The 19,340-nt window shown below is 36.1% G+C and overlaps 1 protein-coding gene across 1 annotated transcript in view; it reads left to right on the top strand.

Annotated features, from left to right (window-relative positions):
• The window catches only part of FASTKD1 (FAST kinase domains 1), a 54,913-nt gene that overhangs the window by 18,114 nt on the left and 17,459 nt on the right, over positions 1–19,340 (top strand). Inside the window, 4 exon segments of the mRNA XM_077151779.1 lie at positions 8,412–8,484; positions 8,487–8,516; positions 17,434–17,574; positions 18,859–18,986. Of these exon segments, the coding sequence (XP_077007894.1) occupies positions 8,412–8,484; positions 8,487–8,516; positions 17,434–17,574; positions 18,859–18,986 (372 nt within the window).

The raw sequence follows: 19,340 nt of genomic DNA, 5'->3' as shown, positions 1-19,340 counted from the left end.
TTTGGGGAAGTTCCCTTGTATTCCTATCTTTTGAAGTGTTTTCAACAGGAAAGGATGTTGAATCTTGTCAAATGCCTTCTCTGCATCAATTGAGATGATCATGTGATTTTTCTGCTTTGATTTGTTGATATGGTGTATTACATTAATTGATTTTCTTATGTTGAACCATCCTTGCATACCTGGGATGAATCCTACTTGGTCATGATGTATAATTCTTTTAATGTGTTGTTGGATACGATTTGCTAGAATTTTATTGAGGATTTTTGCATCTATATTCATTAGAGAGATTGGTCTGTAGTTTTCTTTTTTTGTAATATCTTTGCCTGGTTTTGGTATGAGGGTGATGTTGGCTTCATAGAATGAATTAGGTAGTTTTCCCTCCACTTTGATTTTTTTGAAGAGTTTGAGGAGAGTTGGTACTAATTCTTTCTGGAATGTTTGGTAGAATTCACATGTGAAGCCATCTGGTCCTGGACTTTTCTTTTTAGGAAGCTTTTGAATGACTAATTCAATCTCTTTACTTGTGATTGGTTTGTTGAGGTCATCTATTTCTTCTTGAGTCAAAGTTGGTTGTTCATGTCTTTCCAGGAACCCGTCCATTTCATCTAAATTGTTGTATTTATTAGCGTAAAGTTGTTCATAGTATCCTGTTATTACCTCCTTTATTTCTGTGAGGTCAGTAGTTATGTCTCCTCTTCCATTTCTGATCTTATTTATTTGCATCCTCCCTCTTCTTTTTGTCAATCTTGCTAAGGGCCCATCAATCTTATTGATTTTCTCATAGAACCAACTTCTGGTCTTTTTGATTTTCTCTATTGTTTTCAATTTCATTTATTTCTGCTCTGATCTTTGTTATTTCTTTCCTTTTGCTTGCGTTGGGATTAGTTTGCTGTTCTTTATCCAGTTCTTCCAAGTGAACAGTTAATTCCTGCATTTTTGCTTTTTTTTCTTTTCTGATATAGGCATTTAGGGCAATAAATTTCCCTCTTAGCACTGCCTTTCCTGCATCCCATAAGTTTTGATATGTTGTGTTTTCATTTTCATTCGCCTTGAGGTATTTACTACTTTCTCTTGCAATTTCTTCTTTGACCCACTCGTTGTTTAAGAGTGTGTTGTTGAGCCTCCACGTATTTGTGAATTTTCTGGCACTCTGCCTATTGTTGATTTCCAACTTCATTCCTTTATGATCCAAGAAAGTGTTGTGTATGATTTCAATCTTTTTAAATTTGTTAAGACTTGCTTTGTGACCCAGCATATGGTCTATCTTTGAGAATGATCCATGAGCACTTGAGAAAAAGGTGTATCCTGCTGTTGTGGGATGTAATGTCCTATAAATGTCTGTTAAGTCTAGCTCGTTTATAGTAATATTCAGATTCTCTATTTCTTTATTGATCCTCTGTCTAGATGTTCTGTCCATTGATGAGAGTGGGGAATTGAAGTCTCCAACTATTATGGTATATGAGTCTATTTCCCTTTTAGTGTTTGCAGTGTATTCCTCACGTATTTTGGGGCATTCTGGTTCGGTGCGTAAATATTTATGATTATTATGTCTTCTTGTTTAATTGTTCCTTTTATTAGTAGATAGTGTCCTTCTTTGTCTCTTTTAACTGTTTTACATTTGAAGTCTAACTTGTTGGATATTAGTATAGCCACTCCTGCTATTTTCTGGTTGTTATTTGCATGAAATATCTTTTCCCAACCTTTCACTTTCAACCTATGTTTGTCTTTGGGTCTAAGATGTGTTTCCTGTAGACAGCATATAGAAGGATCCTGTTTTTTAATCCATTCTGCCAGTCTATGTCTTTTGATTGGGGAATTCAGTCCATTGACATTTAGTGTTATTACTGTTTGGATAATATTTTCCTCTACGATTTTGCCTTTTGTATTATGTACATCATATCTGATTTTCCTTCTTTCTACACTCTTCTCCATACCTCTCTCTTCTGTCTTTTCGTTTCTGACTCTAGTGCTCCCTTTAGTATTTCTTGCAGAGTTGGTCTCTTGGTCACAAATTCTCTCAGTGACTTTTTGTCTGAGAATGCTTTAATTTCTCCCTCATTTTTGAAGGACAATTTTGCTGGATATAGGAGTCTTGGTTGGCAGTTTTTCTCTTTTAGTAATTTAAATATATCATCCCACTGTCTTCTCGCCTCCATGGTTTCTGCTGAGAAATCTACACATAGTCTTATTGGGTTTCCCTTGTATGTGATGGATTGTTTTTCTCTTGCTGCTTTCAAGATCCTCTCTTTCTCTTTGACCTCTGACATTCTAACTAGTAAGTGTCTTGGAGAACGCCTATTTGGGTCTAATCTCTTTGGGGTGTGCTGCACTTCTTGGATCTATAATTTTAGGTCTTTCATAAGAGTTGGGAAATTTTCAGTGATAATTTCTTCCATTAGTTTTTCTCCTCCTTTTCCCTTCTCTTCTCCTTCTGGGACACCCACAACACGTATATTTGTGCGCTTCATATTGTCCTTGAGTTCACTGATACCCTGTTCAAATTTTTCCATTCTTTTCCCGATAGTTTCTGTTTGTTTTTGGAATTCAGATGTTCCATCCTCCAAATCACTAATTCTATCTTCTGTCTCTTTGAATCTATCATTGTAGGTATCCATTGTTTTTTTCCATCTTTTCTACTTTATCCTTCACTTCCATAAGTTCTGTGATTTGTTTTTTCAGTTTTTCTATTTCTTCTTTATGTTCAGCCCATGTCTTCTTCATGTCCTCCCTCAATTTATCGATTTCGTTTTTGAAGAGGTTTTCCATTTCTGTTCGTATATTCAGCATTAGTTGTCTCAGCTCCTGTATCTCATTTGAACTATTGGTTTGTTCCTTTGACTAGGCCATATTTTCAATTTTTTGAGCGTGATCCGTTATCTTCTGCTGGTGTCTGCGCATTTAGACAGATTTCCCTGGGTGTTGGATCCAAAAGTTTGGAAGATTTTTCTGTGAAATCTCTGGGTTCTGTTTTTCTTATCCTGCCCAGTAGGTGGCGCTCGTGGCACACGTTTTCTGCAGGTCCCACCAGAAAAAGGTGCTGTGGGTCCTTTAACTTTGGAAAACTCTCACCGTCCGGGAGGTTCGCTAGCCGAAGTGGCTTGGAAGAGTGCCAGCCGGCCCGGGGTCCTAACGCGGGGAGGGTCGCTGGCCGCCGCAGCCCGGGAAAGCGCCCGTCCGAATTTCCTAGTCAGCCCAGGGCGCTAAGCGTGGCGGGAGGGCGCCAGCTGCAGCGGCCCGCCCGGGCGAGTGCACCGTTCCCGGGGAGTCACGGGTTTGGAAGGGGCCGCCCCCCCGTCACCGTTCTCCGCGGCCTGGGGATTTCCGATCCAATTCTCTCAGTTGGTCCGGGGGGCCGCGCATGGTGTGGGCGCCAGCCGCCGCATTTTGATGGGACCGCCTGTCCAATTCTCCCAGCCGGCCCGGGAAAAGGGAAGCGAGTGACTCTGGCCGCTTGCCGCCCCGCCCGGTGAAGCCTGCGCCCCTCGGCGATCTCACCGGAGTGGGTTCTCTCAGCCAGCCAGCCGTTCCAGGATGGGGTACGCTGTCTTTTTTATCTCTGTCGTGGCTTTGGGAGCTGTTCTGTATCGTTTCTACTCCCCTAGTAGCTGTTCTGGAGGAGAAACTAAAATCCGTGCGTCTTACTAAGCCGCCATCTTCTCCGGAAGTCCCCGGATTGACTTTTAATAAGGGGATTTATTTAGTCACAAATTTACAATTCCTCAGAGGAAAGGCAGCTAGCTTTCATCTGAGTTTCTCTGTCACATGGGAAAGCACACGGCATTATCTGCTGGCTTTTTCTCCTGGCTTGTCTGTTCCAACAGCTTTCCCTGGGGCATGTCCTTTCTGCATCTCCAAATGTCTGGGTCTCAGTTTCTCTCTTCTTACTCCTCCTTTTAACCCTCATGTATTGTGGAAGGCACTCCCCTTAACTGACTGCAGATTTAATCAGCTATAGATGAATTTCGCATGCTGATAATTTAAGTCCACAGCAGCAGAACAACTGAACATCATCATCTGGTCAAGTTGACACCTGAACCTACTATAAATTATAAAAATTAAAAATAATTTCTTAATATAACCTAATACCTGGCTTGTGTTCAGATGTCTTTCATTGTTCTATAAACATCTTTTTATAGCCAGTTTTTTAAATTCTGTTTCCAAACAAGGTTTATATATTGCATTTGGTTGCTATATCTCTTATGTTTCTGTTGCTGTGTTTTTTAGGTAAACATTTTGAGTGTTTACTTAATTTTAACCAGTCATAAGTGTAGAGATTGATAGATTTTCACATTACTGGTTGCTTCAGTGTAACACTGAGATCAAGAAACAAGCATCGCTAGTGCCCTACAAGTTCCCCTCGTGAGCTCTTCCAATCACATTTCCCCACACTTAGAGTAAGCACTATCTTGACTGCTAACACTATAAATTAGTTTTGTTTTTATATAAGTAGTTCATACAGTATGTACTCTTGTGTCTAATTTAGTTCACTCAATGTTTTAAAAATTCATCCATGAATTTAGTATTTCTTTATTGCTATGGAGGGTTTATTCTGTGAATATGTGCAGTTTATCCATTGTGTGCTTTCTGATGAATTAGATATTTTATTCTTAATGCTACATATTAAACTTTATTTTTTTGACCTTCCCAGGTCATGTTCTTTTTTTTTAAAACAGTAGTAAAAGAAAAGAAAAAAAAAGGAATGATTTTCAAAGTACACTTCAACAAGTAGATACAGAATAGATTTCAAAGTTTGTTATGGGTTACCATTCCACTATCTAAGATTTTTCCTTCTAGCTGTTTCAAAATCTTGGAGGCTAGAAGAAAATTTTTTTCTCTTTTGAGAAGAATAATATATATACTAAAAAGAAATAAATTTTAAAGCACATTGCAAAATTAGTTGTAGAACAGATTTCAGAGTTTAGTATGGGTTACAATTTTACAATTTTAGGTTTTTACTTCTAGGTGCTCTAAGATACTGGAGACTAAAAGATATATCAGTGTAATGATTCAGCAATCATACTCATTTGTTAAACCCTACCTTCTCTGTATAACTCCACCATCACCTTTAATCTTTCTCCCACTCTATAGGGGTTCTTCTAGCTTGTTAGCTGCTGGAATGCAGTATACCAGAAACAGAATGGCTTTTAAAAGGAGTAAAATACTAAGTTGCAAGTTTACAGTTCTAGGCTGTGAAAATGTCCTGATTAAAGCTAGTCTATTGAAATGTCCAAATTAAAGCACCGCAAGGGGTTTGGTTACCTTCACTCAAAAAGGCCAGTGAAGTTCAGGGTTTCTCTTTCAGCTGGAAAGGCACATGGCAAACATGGCACATTTGCTAGCTTTCTCTCAGAGCTTCTTGTTTCATGAAGCTCCGCTGGGGGCATTTTCCTTCTTCATCTCCAAAGGTCTCTGGCTGTGAGGGCTTTCATGGATCTGTGGCTTTCTCCAAGATGGTTCCCCCTTAAAGAGCTCAGTAAGCAACCCCACCTTGAATGGGTGGAGACACACCTCCATGGAACTCATCTAATCAAAAGTTACCACCCACAGTTGGGTGGGTCATATCTTGATAGGTAATTAAAAAACTCTCACCCAGCAATATTGAATGAGGATTAAAGGATATGACTTTTCTGGGGCCCACAAATTCAAACCATCACATGGCTATTTGGGCTGTGCCCATTCTAATTTTTTCATTTTGGAAGGGGCTGTTGATAATATGGGATGGGGGATAGAATTGGTTGATGTTCTCACAGGCTGACCCATTGCATTTCTGTGGTCCAGGGCCCATCTGGAGGTTGTAGCTTTCTGGAATGTTACCCTAGTGCATGGGACCTTTGTAGAATCTTAATTGAGCTTTTTTTTAATGTAGAATCTTATATAGTACTTTAGATGTTCTTTAGGATTGGCTGGAATGGTTTTGGTTGGGGGTTAGCAAATTATGGTAGATTGCAATGTCCAGCTGAAGCTTACACAAGAGTGACCTCCAGAGTAGCCTCTTAGCCACTGATACCTTATTAGGTACACTTCTTTACCCCCTTTTATTCAGGATGGCATTGTTGATCCCATGGTTGAGGCCATGGAATAACACAGATGACTCCCCAGGAGTCATCTCCCATGCCACCAAGGAGACTTTCACCCCTGGATGTCATTTTCCATGTAGGGGGCCAGGCAATGATTTCGTTTGCAGAGTTGGGCTTAGAGAGAGAGAGAGAGCCCATGTCTGAGCAACAGAAGAGGTTCTCCAGAAGTAACTCTTAGTCATACCTATAGGTAGGCTTAGCTTCTCCACTGCATACATATGCTTCACAAGAGCAAGCCTCAGGATCAAGGGCTTGGCTTGTTACTTTATTTTTTCAATTTAAGAAACCTAAACATTTTTATTGTGGTAACATATACAACATAAAATTTCCCATTTTAACCACTTTCAAGTATGCAATTCAGTGGTATTAATTACATTCACAGTGTTGTTACCACCACCCATTACCAAAACTTTTCTACCACCCCAAACAGAAACTCTGTACCCTTTAAGCATTTACTCTCCATTTCCTACCCCTACCCCACCCATGGTACCTTGTAATCTACTTTATCTATCTATGAATTTGCATATTCTAGTTATGTCATATAAAGTGAGAGCATACATTATTTGTCCATTTGTGTTTGGCTGTGAACAACACTCAACATGATGTTCTCAGGGTTCATCCTTGTATCATGTGTCAGAACTTCATTCCTTTTAATGGCTGAATAATATTCTGTTGTATGGATATTTCTCGTTTATTTATTCCTTGAGTTGAGTTGTTTGAGTCAAGTTGAGAAACAACTTGAGTTGTTTCTGTCTTTTAGCTATTGTGAATTATGTTGTTATGAACATTGCTGTACAAATATCTGTCTGAGTCCCTGCTTTCAGTTCTTTTGGGCATATGCCTAGAAATGGGATTGCTGAGTTATCTGTTGTCCTATTGATGGACATTTGGTTTGCTTGTAGTTTTTTGTTATTACATATAGTGCTGCTGTGAACTTTCTTCTTATGTATGTCTTTTAGTGACTTTCAAGGCCTTATATAATATATATATTCTCACTCTTTTGTCTTACCATTTATTTGTTGAAGAAATTAGGTAATTTTTCCTGTAGAATTCCCAAGTTTTTCAAAGCATGGTTTTAGTGTTTGTTTTGTTACTATGCAACTTTGAGTTGAATTGTGCTATAATTCAAATAATATGTAAATGGTTTCAATAATTTGGAATAATTTTCTCTCTTTAAATCTTTCTGTAATAATCTGACTTTTTAATTGTTAGCATGTGTTACTTTTAAAATAATAATCATTTTATGTTAGTAAAGAGTATAAATGGCTTTTTCAAATTTTATAAGCAACAGCTTTTTAAATAAAGTCTATTTAAATTTTTGTTTAGTTTACAATTTTCTTTTTTTAAAAAACTTTTTTATTGTATAGTATAACGTATATACAAAGCAAAGAAATAAAAAAGCAATAGTTTTCAAAGCACTCTTCAACAAGTAGTTACAGGACAGATCCTTTGGTTTATTATAATATTGTTGAAGATCAACAGTCAAAATTCACTGACTAGAAGGAAATATTTAAAAATAACGATAGTTGTATTAGAGTATGACTTATTTTGCTTTTCCTTTTTCTTATTTTCTATAATCCTGTTACATTACTTTTACTGTTTAAAAACCATTATGTTCAAAAGGGTAAAATAATTGGGAAAACTAAGAACAATTTATAAGGTATTCTTTGACTTCAGTGTTCTTGAATTGTCCTTGTATCTTCTTACTGATTTATTTCTGGAACTAACTTCTAAAGTACTGTTTTGTTTTTTTAAAAAATTATGTGAGAAGAAGTTCACTTACAAATTTTCTGTTGTATATATCAGGGTAAGACTTTTACTTAGAAGATGATATTTTACACAAATGAAAATAAAAGTATGTCTTGTTTGCTTAGCATAGTGCCTAGCAGTATTAATAGATGGGTGAGTGAATAATAAAACAGAGGAATGAATGAATGAATGAAAAATACATCCTAATGATTATAAAGTAAGCTAAGATACAGAAATTTCCTTAATTACATAATATGATTATTCTATAAAAACAGAGTATCATAGAAATTAGTTATGCAGTTTCCTGTTCACTTTAATGACTTAAAAATTCTGAAACAAGATTTTACACCTAATAAATGAATTTGTAAATTTTCTGGTTTTTTTCTACATTAACATTTTTAGAGTTACTAGTAATTATGATGCAAACAGAATGGATGGAAAAAGTATTCAAAAAAGATAATACATTCATTCTCTGTTTAACTATAGACTGTTGAAAAATACTTCTACCTAAAATAATAATTAGGTTTAAAATTTTTTTTGTTTTATTGAAGTTTAAACTATGAATCCTTTTTTTTGTTTATACAGATCCATCCTTTATCAATCTCTGCTATTATTCTTCCGTTCAGCACCTTGGACTATGATCCACCTCAAAGGGATGAATTTGCATTCAACAACATAATTCTTACTTTAGTAGGTATATTATTTGGTATTACAATGAATCAGTAGTTGTGCTGGTTTGAAAGGATGTATATACCCTAGAAAAGCCATGTTTTAATCCTAATCCTATTGTGAAAAGGCAGCCGTTTCTTCTAATCCCTGAATTAGAAAACATGCTATATTTCTAATTCAGTACTGTATGCTTGAAACTTTAATTAGATCATCTCCCTGGAGATGTGACTCAATCAAGAGTGGTTGTTAGTCTGGATTATGTGGAGATGTGTCTCTACCCATTCCAGGTGGGTCTTGATTACTTTACTGGAATCCTATAAAAGAGGAAACATTTTGGAGAGAGAAAGAGATTCTGAGACAGGAACAACGTAGCCGTGAGAAGCAGAGAGTTCACCAGCCAGCGACCTTTGGAGATGAAGAAGAAAACACCTCCTGGGGAGCTGGAAAGAGCTAGCAGATGATGCCGTGTTCACCGTGTGCCTTTCCAGATGAGAGAGAAACCCTGAACGTCATTGGCCTTCTTGAACCAAGGTATCTTTCCCTGGATGCCTTAGATTGAACATTTCTACAGACTTGTTTTAACTGGTATATTTTCTAGGCCTTAGAACTGTAAACCAGCAATTTGCTAAATTCCCCTTTTTAAAAGCCATTCTATTTCTGGTATATTGCATTCTGACAGCTAGCAAGCTAGAACAGCAGGTAAGAGGAGATGTTGCTGCTGGCCTAATGGAGATCTTTCAATTAAAGGCTAGCCCCAATAGCCATGAGTTCTACATCTAAGAGTAGAAAATATTTTCTATCTGATTTTGAAACTCTTTTATTATGAAAAATGTCAAGCTTACAGAAAAATTGTTACAACAAGGAACGCCTATATATTCACTGCAGAATCAACAGTGGTTAACATTTTGTCGTATTTACTTTATATTTTTGTCTCACTTGCTCTCTTGTTTTTTTTCTGAACCATCTCAAAGTAATCTGTAGGCATTATGATCTTTCACCCTTAATTATTTTAGCATACACCTCCTAAGAATAATAACATTCTCCTACCTAACCATAATACAATTATCACACCTAAGAAAATTTATAATAATTCCCAAATATCTATTATATAATCCATGTTTTAATCTCCCCAGTTGTGTCCAAAATACTGTTATTTCAACGCTGTTGTTTTGGCTCCTGATGGAAACAAGTTTCGCTCATTACATTTGATTTTATCTCATTTTTAATCTTATATTCTAGAATATTATGTCACTTTTTTTTTTGCATTCACTTTTTGGGGGGAAGGTTGGTTTTTTTCCTAATGTTATTATCAGCGTTTTCAACTATACAGAGAAGTGGAAAGAACAGTATAACAAGCTTCTGTATACTGTATACCCACAATCTAGCTGGAATAATTATATTCATTTTGCCACATTTGCTTTGTGGTGTGTGTGTGTGTTTGTGTGAACCATTTGAAGTATCCCCCCTACATAATTCATGTTTATAAGAACATTTTCTTTATATCTACAATACATTATAAGATTAACACCTTATAAGATTAACAAGTCCCTAATTTAGTACCTCATCCACAATCACATTTCCCAGATTGTCACCACTTTGCTTTTTTTTTTTTATTAATTAACGGAAAAAAAGAAATTAACCCAACATTTAGAAATCATACCATTCCACATATGCAATCAGTAATTCTTAACATCATCACATAGATGCATGATCATCGTTTCTTAGTACATTTGCATCGGTATAGAGGAATTAGCAACACAACAGAAAAAGATATAGAATGTTAATATAGAGAAAAGAAATAAAAGCAATAATAATAGTAAAAACAAAACAAAACAAAACAAAACAAAACAAAATACCTATAGCTCAGATGCAGCTTCATTCAGTGTTTTAACATGATTACTTTATACTTAGGTATTATTGTGCTGTCCATTTTTGAGTTTTTGTATCTAGTCCTGTTGCACAGTCTGTATCCCTTCAGCTCCAATTACCCATTATCTTACCCTGTTTCTAACTCCTGCTGGACTCTGTTACCAATGACATATTCCAAGTTTATTCTTGAATGTCCGTTCACATCAGTGGGACCATACAGTATTTGTCCTTTAGTTTTTGGCTGGACTCACTCAGCATAATGTTCTCTAGGTCCATCCATGTTATTACATGCTTCATAAGTTTAACCACTTTGCTTTTATAACTCTTGTTAAGCAACCAACATTTGGTTATGTCTCTTTCTCCCCATCTTCTTTTTTTAATTGACATTGTTTTTTTTATAAAAGAGATTAGTCATTTAGTATAGATATGGCTCATTCTGGATTTGTCTAATTGCTTTCTTTAAAGTGTCCTTTAACCTACTGTTCAATTTAGTAAACTGAAAGTTAAGTATAGAGGCTTAATTAGATTTATATTGAACATTTTCAGCAAAAATACCTCATGTGTGATGCTGGGTACTTTATGTTGTTGTTTTTTTTTTTTTTTCTGCATGGGTAGGAATCAGGAATAGAATCTGTGTGTCTGGCATGGCAGGCAAGACCTCTGCCTGCTGAGCCACCGTGGCCCTGGGTACTTTATGTTTGCATCACATCTGGAGACAATATCTGGTGGTTGCTTCCTTTTTTTAAACATTTTTATTGTGGTAACATATATACAACATAAAATTTCCCATTTTAACCACTTTCAAGTATACAGTTCAGTAGTATTATTTACATTCACAGTGTTATGCTTCTATCACCAAAAATTTACCAAAATTTTTCCATCACTTCAAACAGAAACTCTGTACTTATTAAACTTTCCATCTGCTTTAATAGTTTTTTTTTTAAGCAAGCAAATATTCTTTAGGTCTTCAGTAGATGTTTATAAATTGTCTGAGGGTTGCTGCTGTGATGCTAATATTATCTGTTTCTTTAAAAAGATATAAAGAGATAGCAGAAGCTGTATGTATTTTCATTTTCGTTTGCTTCGAGATGTTAACTGATTACTCTTGTAATTTCTTTCTTGACCCACTGGTTGTTTAAGAGTGTGTTATTTAGCCTCAATGTATTTGTGAATTTCCTGGCCCTCTGCCTGTTACAGATTTCCAACGTCATTTTGTTATGATCTGTGAAAGTGTTTTATATGATTTCAATCTTTTAAAGTTTATTGAGACTTGCTTTGTGACCCAGCATATGGTCTATCCTTGAGAATGATCCATGAGCATTTGAGAAAAATGTGGATCCTGCTGTTGTAGGGTGTAATGTTCTGTAAATGTCTGTTAAGTCTAGTTCATTTATCGTATTCAAAACCTGTTTCCTTATTCATCCTCTGTCTAGATGTTCTATCTGTTGATGAGAGTGGGTAATAGAAGTCTCTATTATGATAGAGGTGTCTGGTTCTCCGCTCAGTGCTGTCAGTGTTTGCCTCATGAATTTTGCAGCACTCTGGTTTGGTACATAAGTATTTATGATTGTTATGTCTTCTTGTTGAATTGTTCCTTTTATTAATACATAGTATCCTTCTTTGTTTCTTTTAATTGTTTTATATTTGAAGTCTTAATTTGTCAGATATTAGTATAGTTACCCCTGCTCTTTTCTGGTTGTTGTTTGCATGAAATATCTTTTCCCGACCTTTCACTTTCAACCTGTTTTTGTCCTTGAGTCTGAAGTGAATCTCCTGTAGACAGCATGTAGATGTAGAGTTTAATCCATTAACATTTAATTTTATTGCTGTAAAGGCATTACTTTCTTCTACCATTTTGTCTTTTGTACTTTATATATCATATCTAATTTTTTTCTCCTTTTACCTTTACTGATAGTCTTCATTTCTATCCAGACCCATCTCTCCTGTCTTTTCCTGTCTGTCTGTACTGCTCCCTTTAGAATTTCTTGTAGAGCTGGTCTCTTAATCACAAATTCTCTCAGTGACTGTTTGTCTGAAAATATTTTAATCTCCCTCTCATTTTTGATGGACAGTTTTGCTGGATTTAGAATTGTTTGTTGACAGTTTTTCTCTTTCAGCATCTTAAATATATCATATTACTGACTTCTTGACACCATGGTTTCTGCTGAAAATTCTGCACATAGTCTTATTGAACTTTGCGTGTATGTGATGGGTTACTTTACTCTTGCTGCTTTCAAAATTCTTTGTCTTTCACATTTGACAATCTGATTAATAAGTGTCTTGAAGTAGATCTGTTTGGATCTATTCTGTTTGGGGTACACTGCACTTCTTGGATCTGTAATTTAAACTTCCCCATCTGGGGAATTCCTGATATTCTCACAAGCAGTGGGGATAACCAATTCAATAGGGTGAGCCTTCGATCTTGGGGTCACCTCTATGTAACTTATTCCTGCAAGGTGAAGCTAAGCCTACTTCTAATTATGCCTAAGAGTCACCTCCAGAGAGCCTCTTTTGTGGCTCAGATGTGGCATCTCTCCCTAAGCCAACTCAGCAGGTAAACTGCCCTCCCTGCTATGTGGGACATGACTCCCAGGGGTGTAAATCTCCCTGGTGCTGTGGGACAGAATTCCTGGGATGAGATGGGTTCTGGCATCATAGGATTGAGAAAGCCTTGGCAAAGGGAAGAAGAGAGAAATGAGACAAATAAAGTTTCAGAGGCTGAGAGATTTCAGACAGAGTTGAGAGATTATCCTGGAGGTATTCTATGCATTATATAGATATTCCCTTTTTAGTTTATGGTATATTGGAGTGGCTGGAGGGAAATACTTGAAACTGTTGAGCTGTGTTCCAGTAGCCTTGATTCTTGAAGACTATTGTATAATGATATAGCTTTTACAACATGACTGTGTTATTGTGAAAACCTTGTGTCTGATGCTCCTTTAATCCAGGGTATGGACAGATAAGTAAAAAAATAAGAATAGAAAATAAATAAATATTGGGGTGTGAGATAAAGGATAAAAATTGGATAGATTGAAATACTAGTGGTCAATGAGAGGGAGGGGTGACGGGTATGGGATGTATGAGCTTTTTCTTTTTTATTTCTTTTTCTGGAGTGATGCAGATATCCTAAAAATGATCATGGTGATGAATATGCAACTATGTGATGATAATGTGAGCCAATGATTGTACTCCACGTATGGACTGTATGTATGGAAAAATTTCTCAATAAAAGGATTAAAAAAAAAAAGGAGGCAGTAAGTAAGGATAGCAGAGGCAGGAAATTATTCCTTTTTTTTTCCTTTTCATCCTTTCTTTTGGGTCCTGAATTGTGGTTGTGATAGTTTTGCCTTCAAGGAATAGGGCCATATGGAGCATCCCTTCTCAGGCCCACACCTCTCATTTGTCAGTATGATGTGGCAGTTTTAGGAGAAGTAAGATAATAGGTTCAATAATGACTGCCTTTTAATTGAACATTCACCAAGTATTTGTTATATACCTACTATGTGTCAGGCACTCCTCTCGACACTGGAGATACAGGAGAACATACAAACATAATCTGCCTTTAATTTACTTTCTCTTGATGGAGACCAGCATAAACAATAAGTAAATATATAAGGTCAGGTTAAGTGATAAGTACCCTCAGAAAAATTAGAGCAGATGAAGGTTGTAGAATTGAGAATAATGGAGTGGGGTGAATTTGGTGCTCTGTTAGATGAGGGAGTCATCTCTACTCTGAGGAGATTTCATTTGGCCATGGACAGAATGAAATGATGGAGTGATCCATGTCGATGGATGGGGAAGAGAGACCCACAATGAGAAAAAAGCAAGTGTGAAAGGCCTGGAGGTAAAAGCATGCTTGGTTGTTCCAGGGTCAGCAATTTCAATGCAGCAGGAGTGGAATGAGGGAGACTGAGTTGATAAGAGATGAGGTTGGAGAGATAGCCAGAGGTAGTTCCCTCAATGCTTTTGCTGTGCCTAAAAAGTCAGAGGTACCTACCCAATTAGTCATCCACCAAGCCACAGTTATTTATTTAGAGATTCCATGTCCAACATAAGGTGTTAGGCTCTGTATTTGTATAGCCCTATAGAACTTTGGTTAGGTAGATGTGAAACCAGCATAAATAGGTTCATTATATCAGTACCATGCTAATGGACTTTGCTACATTTGTGCTGGCATTCCTATATATCCCTTTTTTAGTAATACAACTACATGTAGAAAGATGAACTTGAAACAGACTGTGTGCTCCTGATTGTTCACTGGTGTGTCAACACTAGAAGGAAATGAAAGTACATTTCTTCCCATATTCTGCAAATGGGGCTTATGTGATTAGGAACTTTCAAAAAGTGTGTAAAAGAAGGGAAGTTAAGTATAGCTTTAATATTTTTTAAGACATTGCTTGGAAAATTCTTGGAGAGCTTTATAAATTTTAAAATAATTGATGAACTGATAAATTTCTTTATCCTAAATAACATACTAGTTTTGGAAGATCAGTTTTGCTGGTGGATATAATCACAACCTCATTTGTGACTCAATTTTGCTTTCTTAAACTCAGCAAAAAAATCTAAAAGGAAAGATTTATGTCTTTTCTGTCCTTTGTAGAATATTGTTGTTAATATTGTTGTTAATATGCATTTTAGATGGCTCACTACCCATCTGTGCTGGTTTGAAAGGATGTATGGACCCTAGAAAAGCCACGTTTTAATGAAAATCCCATGTCATAAAGGCGGAATAATCCCTATTCAATACTGTATGTTTGAAATTGTGATCAGATCATCTCCCTGGAGATGTGATTTAGTCAAGAGTGGTTGTTAAACTGGATTAGTTGATGACATGTCTCCACCCATTGGGATGGGTCTTCATAAGTCTCTGGAGTTCTATAAAGAGGAAACATTTTGGAGAATAAGAGATTCAGAGAGAGCAGAGCAGAACGACATAGCCACGAGAAGCACAGTCTACCAGCCAGCAACCTTTGGAGATGAATAAGGAAAATGTCTCCCGGGGAGCTTCATGAAACAGGAAGCCAGGAGAAGAAGCTAGCAGATGACACTGTGTTTGCCATGTGCCCTTCCAGATGAGGGAGGAACCCTGACTGTGTTCAACATGTGCCCTTCCAGATGAGAGAGAAACTCTGATGTGTTTGCCATGTGCCTTCTCACTTGAGAGAGAAACCCTGAACTTCATTGGCCTTCTTGAACCAAGGTGTCTTTCCCTGGATGCCTTTGATTAGATATTTCTGTAGACTTTTGAAATTGGGACATTTCTCAGCCTTAGAACTGTAAACTAGCAACTTATTAAATTCCCCTTTTTAAAAGCAATTCCGTTTCTGGTATATTGCATTCCAGCAGCTAGCAAACTAGAACACCCTCCATTAAAAATAGGTCTTGGATGGGGCAAAGCAGGTAAATAACCTCCATCCACTACTTACTGTGAAACCTTGGGTAAATCAGTTTCTCTGTGCCTCAGTACATTCATTTTTAAAAGGAAGATAATAATCATTCCTACTGTATGCTGAAATGAGGTTTAAATGAGTTAAAAAAAAAAGTGTAAAGTATTTCAAATGGTACCTAACACATTCTGAGCATTATTGTATTATTATCACCAATACCTAGAGATTGGGATCACTTCTTTCTACATATATCACCAATATTTTGTTTGGAATTCTTTCTCTTTTAGAGGAAAAATTTTTAGACATTTTATTAAAATATAATAATATAGAAATATTCAGATATCTTAAATATATAGCTTGAATTTATACAAATTCCACCATCCATGGACTCGAGATACAGATTAAAGACAGAACCTTGTCAGTACTCTTCTCTCCCTGTCCCCCTTTTCAGTTATTGTTCTGCCCCCAGCCAAAGCTGTGGCAGACTTTTTTTTTCCATTCTACATATATAATCAGTAATTCACAATATCATCACATAGTTGCATATTCATCATCATGATCATTTCTTAGGACATTTGCATCAATTCAGAAAAAGAAATGAAAACACAGAAAAAAATTCATACATACCATACCCCTTACCCCCTCTTTCTTTTTTTAATTAAATCTTTCTATTTATGATACATAACCACATACAAACACAAACATTCTTATCATATGATCGTTCTGTTCTTGTTATATAATTAGTAACTCACACTATCATCACATAGTTGTATATTCGTCATCATGATCATTTCCTAGAACATCTGCATCAATTCAGAAAAAGAAATAAAAAGACAGAAAAAAATCCATACATACCATACCCTTTACCCCTCCCCTTCACTGATCACCAGCATTTCAATCTACTAAATTTATTTTAACATTTGTTCCCCCTATTATTTGTTTTTTTTAATCCATATGTTTTACTTGTCCATCGATAAAGTAGACAAAAGGAGCATCAGACACAAGGCTCTCACAACCACACAGTCACACTGCGACAGCCATATCATCATACAATTATCTTCAAGAAACATGGCCACCAGAGCACAGCTACACATTTTCAGGCAGTTCCCTCCAGCCTCTCCATTACAACTTGACTAACAAGGTGAAATCTATTTAATGTGTAAGAATAACCTCCAGGATAACCTCGTGACTCTGGAATCTCTCAGTCACTGACACTTTATTATGTCTCATTTCACTCTTCCCCCTTTTGGTCGAGAACATTTTCTCAATCCCTTGATGCTGATCAGTTCTAGCTCATTCTAGGATTTCTGTCCCATGTTGCCAGGAAAGTCCACACCCCTGGGAGTCATGTACCACGTAGAGAGGGGGAGGGAGTGAGTTTGTTTGCTGTCGGCCGAGAGAGAGTGGGGCAGACTATAACAGCATAGATTAGTTTGGCCAAGCTTTCATTTATGTCACTTTTTACAAAATGTTTTACCTGTAGAAAGTGTGTGCGTATGTATGTGAGGTAGTTCAATGAATTTTTTTCTAAGTTTTTAAATTGTATAATATAAAGAAAGCAAAGAAAGAAAAAGCAGTAATTTTCAAAGCATTCTTCAACAAGTAGTTACAGGACAGTTTCCACAATTTGTCATGGACTACCATACCATCTGAATTTTTTTTAATTATTAATTTTGTTTTAGGTATATTGGATCCTCTTGGGTTAGTGTTCCTTAGTTTTTCCTTGGCCACCCTTGAATATTTTCCAGAAGATCTGCTAAAGGCAATTTCTAAAATCAAATTCTTAGCCAAATTGGATTCTCAACTTGAACATATGTTTTTACATTTTGATTTATTAATTTATCACTTGAACTTTATATCCAAGTTTTAGTGCTACCTATACTGAAGCATATTAATAACTTTTTTGTTTATAAACTTGTGGAAAATATAGAAAATAGAAAAGTATAAAATACAAAAAAGACCAATGTTAAAGGTAACCATAAAAAAAAAAATTAACCATAATCTTAACACTCACTTTTAATGTTTTGGAGTGTATGTGTGTGTGTGTGTGTGTGTGTGTGTGTGTACTTTAAAACAAATTTGTTTTAAAATTTACAAGTATATATTCACTTCTGTATGGCACTTTTTCATCTAACTATATTATAAACAGTTTTCCACATCAAATGTTCTTTGAGGTCATGAGTTTTTAATTGGCTACATAATATAATATTACATGGATATAACAAAGTTTATTTGCTTGTTATTTTGTAAGTTGTTTCTAATTCTTCAGTAATATTATTAATGAATTATTGTACATAAATCATTGACCTCATCTTTCTTTTCTTAGGATAGATACCTAAATTTGGAATATTAGATCAATGAAAATTCAATGATATTATTTTTAAAAGTGTGGTTTTAACATTGACAGTTAATGACAATAGTGTTGGAGTTGGTCCTAATGATGAACGTAATAGTTTTAAAATATAAAGCGTGTGTGTGCGTGTGTGTGTGTTCTAGTCTACCAAAGCTGCCAGAATGCAATGCACCAGAGATGGATTGGCTTTTAATAAAAGAGGATTTATTTAGTTAAAAACATATAGTTCTTCAGAGGAAAGGCAGCTAACTTTCAACTGAGGTTCTTTCTTACACAGGGAAGGCACAGGGTGATCTCTGCTGGCCTACTCTCCAGGCCTCTGGGTTCCAACAACTTTCCCTGCGGTGATTCTTTTTTGTATTTCCGAAGGCCTGGGCTGAGCTGCAAGGGCTGAGATGAGGTATGCTAAGCTGCTTGGGCTGTGCTGCATTGAGCTCTCTCATTTAAGCATCCAGCCATTAAATTAAACATCATTCATTGCAGCAGGCATGCCCCCTAGCTGACTGCAGGCATAATCAGCAGTAGATGAGATTCACATGCTACTGGCTCATGTCCATAGCAACAGAACTGGGCACCTTCACCTGGCCAAGTTGACATCCGAACCTAACTACCACAGTGTGCAAATAGAGTACTTTTATTAATGGAGAGTAAAAGTATCAACCAGTAATGAGGAGAAATGAAGTATGAAAAAAATGGGTTGTCTTTGCTAGGTTTAATCTATCAAAATTCATTAATATTTTAATTTCAGTTTAACCTTCATCTCTAAATAGCAGTGTCTGATATCGTCTTATGGAATTAAATAGAACAGTCTCTTTGGAATGCCTGGTGTTTCAAATTCCATGGTTTCATTACCATTACTGTCAAAAACAGTTTTAAAAAGATTTGAACTTTCTTTTGACCAGATAGCAAAGTTTAATTCTAAAGTAAGTCGGTAGGTAATGATTATTTTTGTTAAACCTGTACAAGACAGCAGAGTTCCCTGGAGAGTCATGGCCTCCTTTAATGGAACCATTTTGTGGGTGAGATATATGTTATAAAAATTTCTTAACATTTAGTTCAGTAGAAAACAAAGAATGTGTCTTGTATTGAATTTAATGTCAGTGGTATTATATTGAAGCTTTTGTTTATTTTAACAAGGTTTCAAAGATAATAGAAGAAGTAATTTTTACTCAGTGGTTGAAACAATTTGAGAAACTACTCTTCATGTAATTTGAGTTGTTTGGGAATATTAAACTT

Source organism: Tamandua tetradactyla, chromosome 3 (assembly GCF_023851605.1).
Source record: "Tamandua tetradactyla isolate mTamTet1 chromosome 3, mTamTet1.pri, whole genome shotgun sequence".
NCBI lineage: Eukaryota > Metazoa > Chordata > Mammalia > Pilosa > Myrmecophagidae > Tamandua > Tamandua tetradactyla.
Note: the sequence above shows the minus strand (reverse complement) of the source record. Positions and strands in the feature narration are given on the sequence as shown.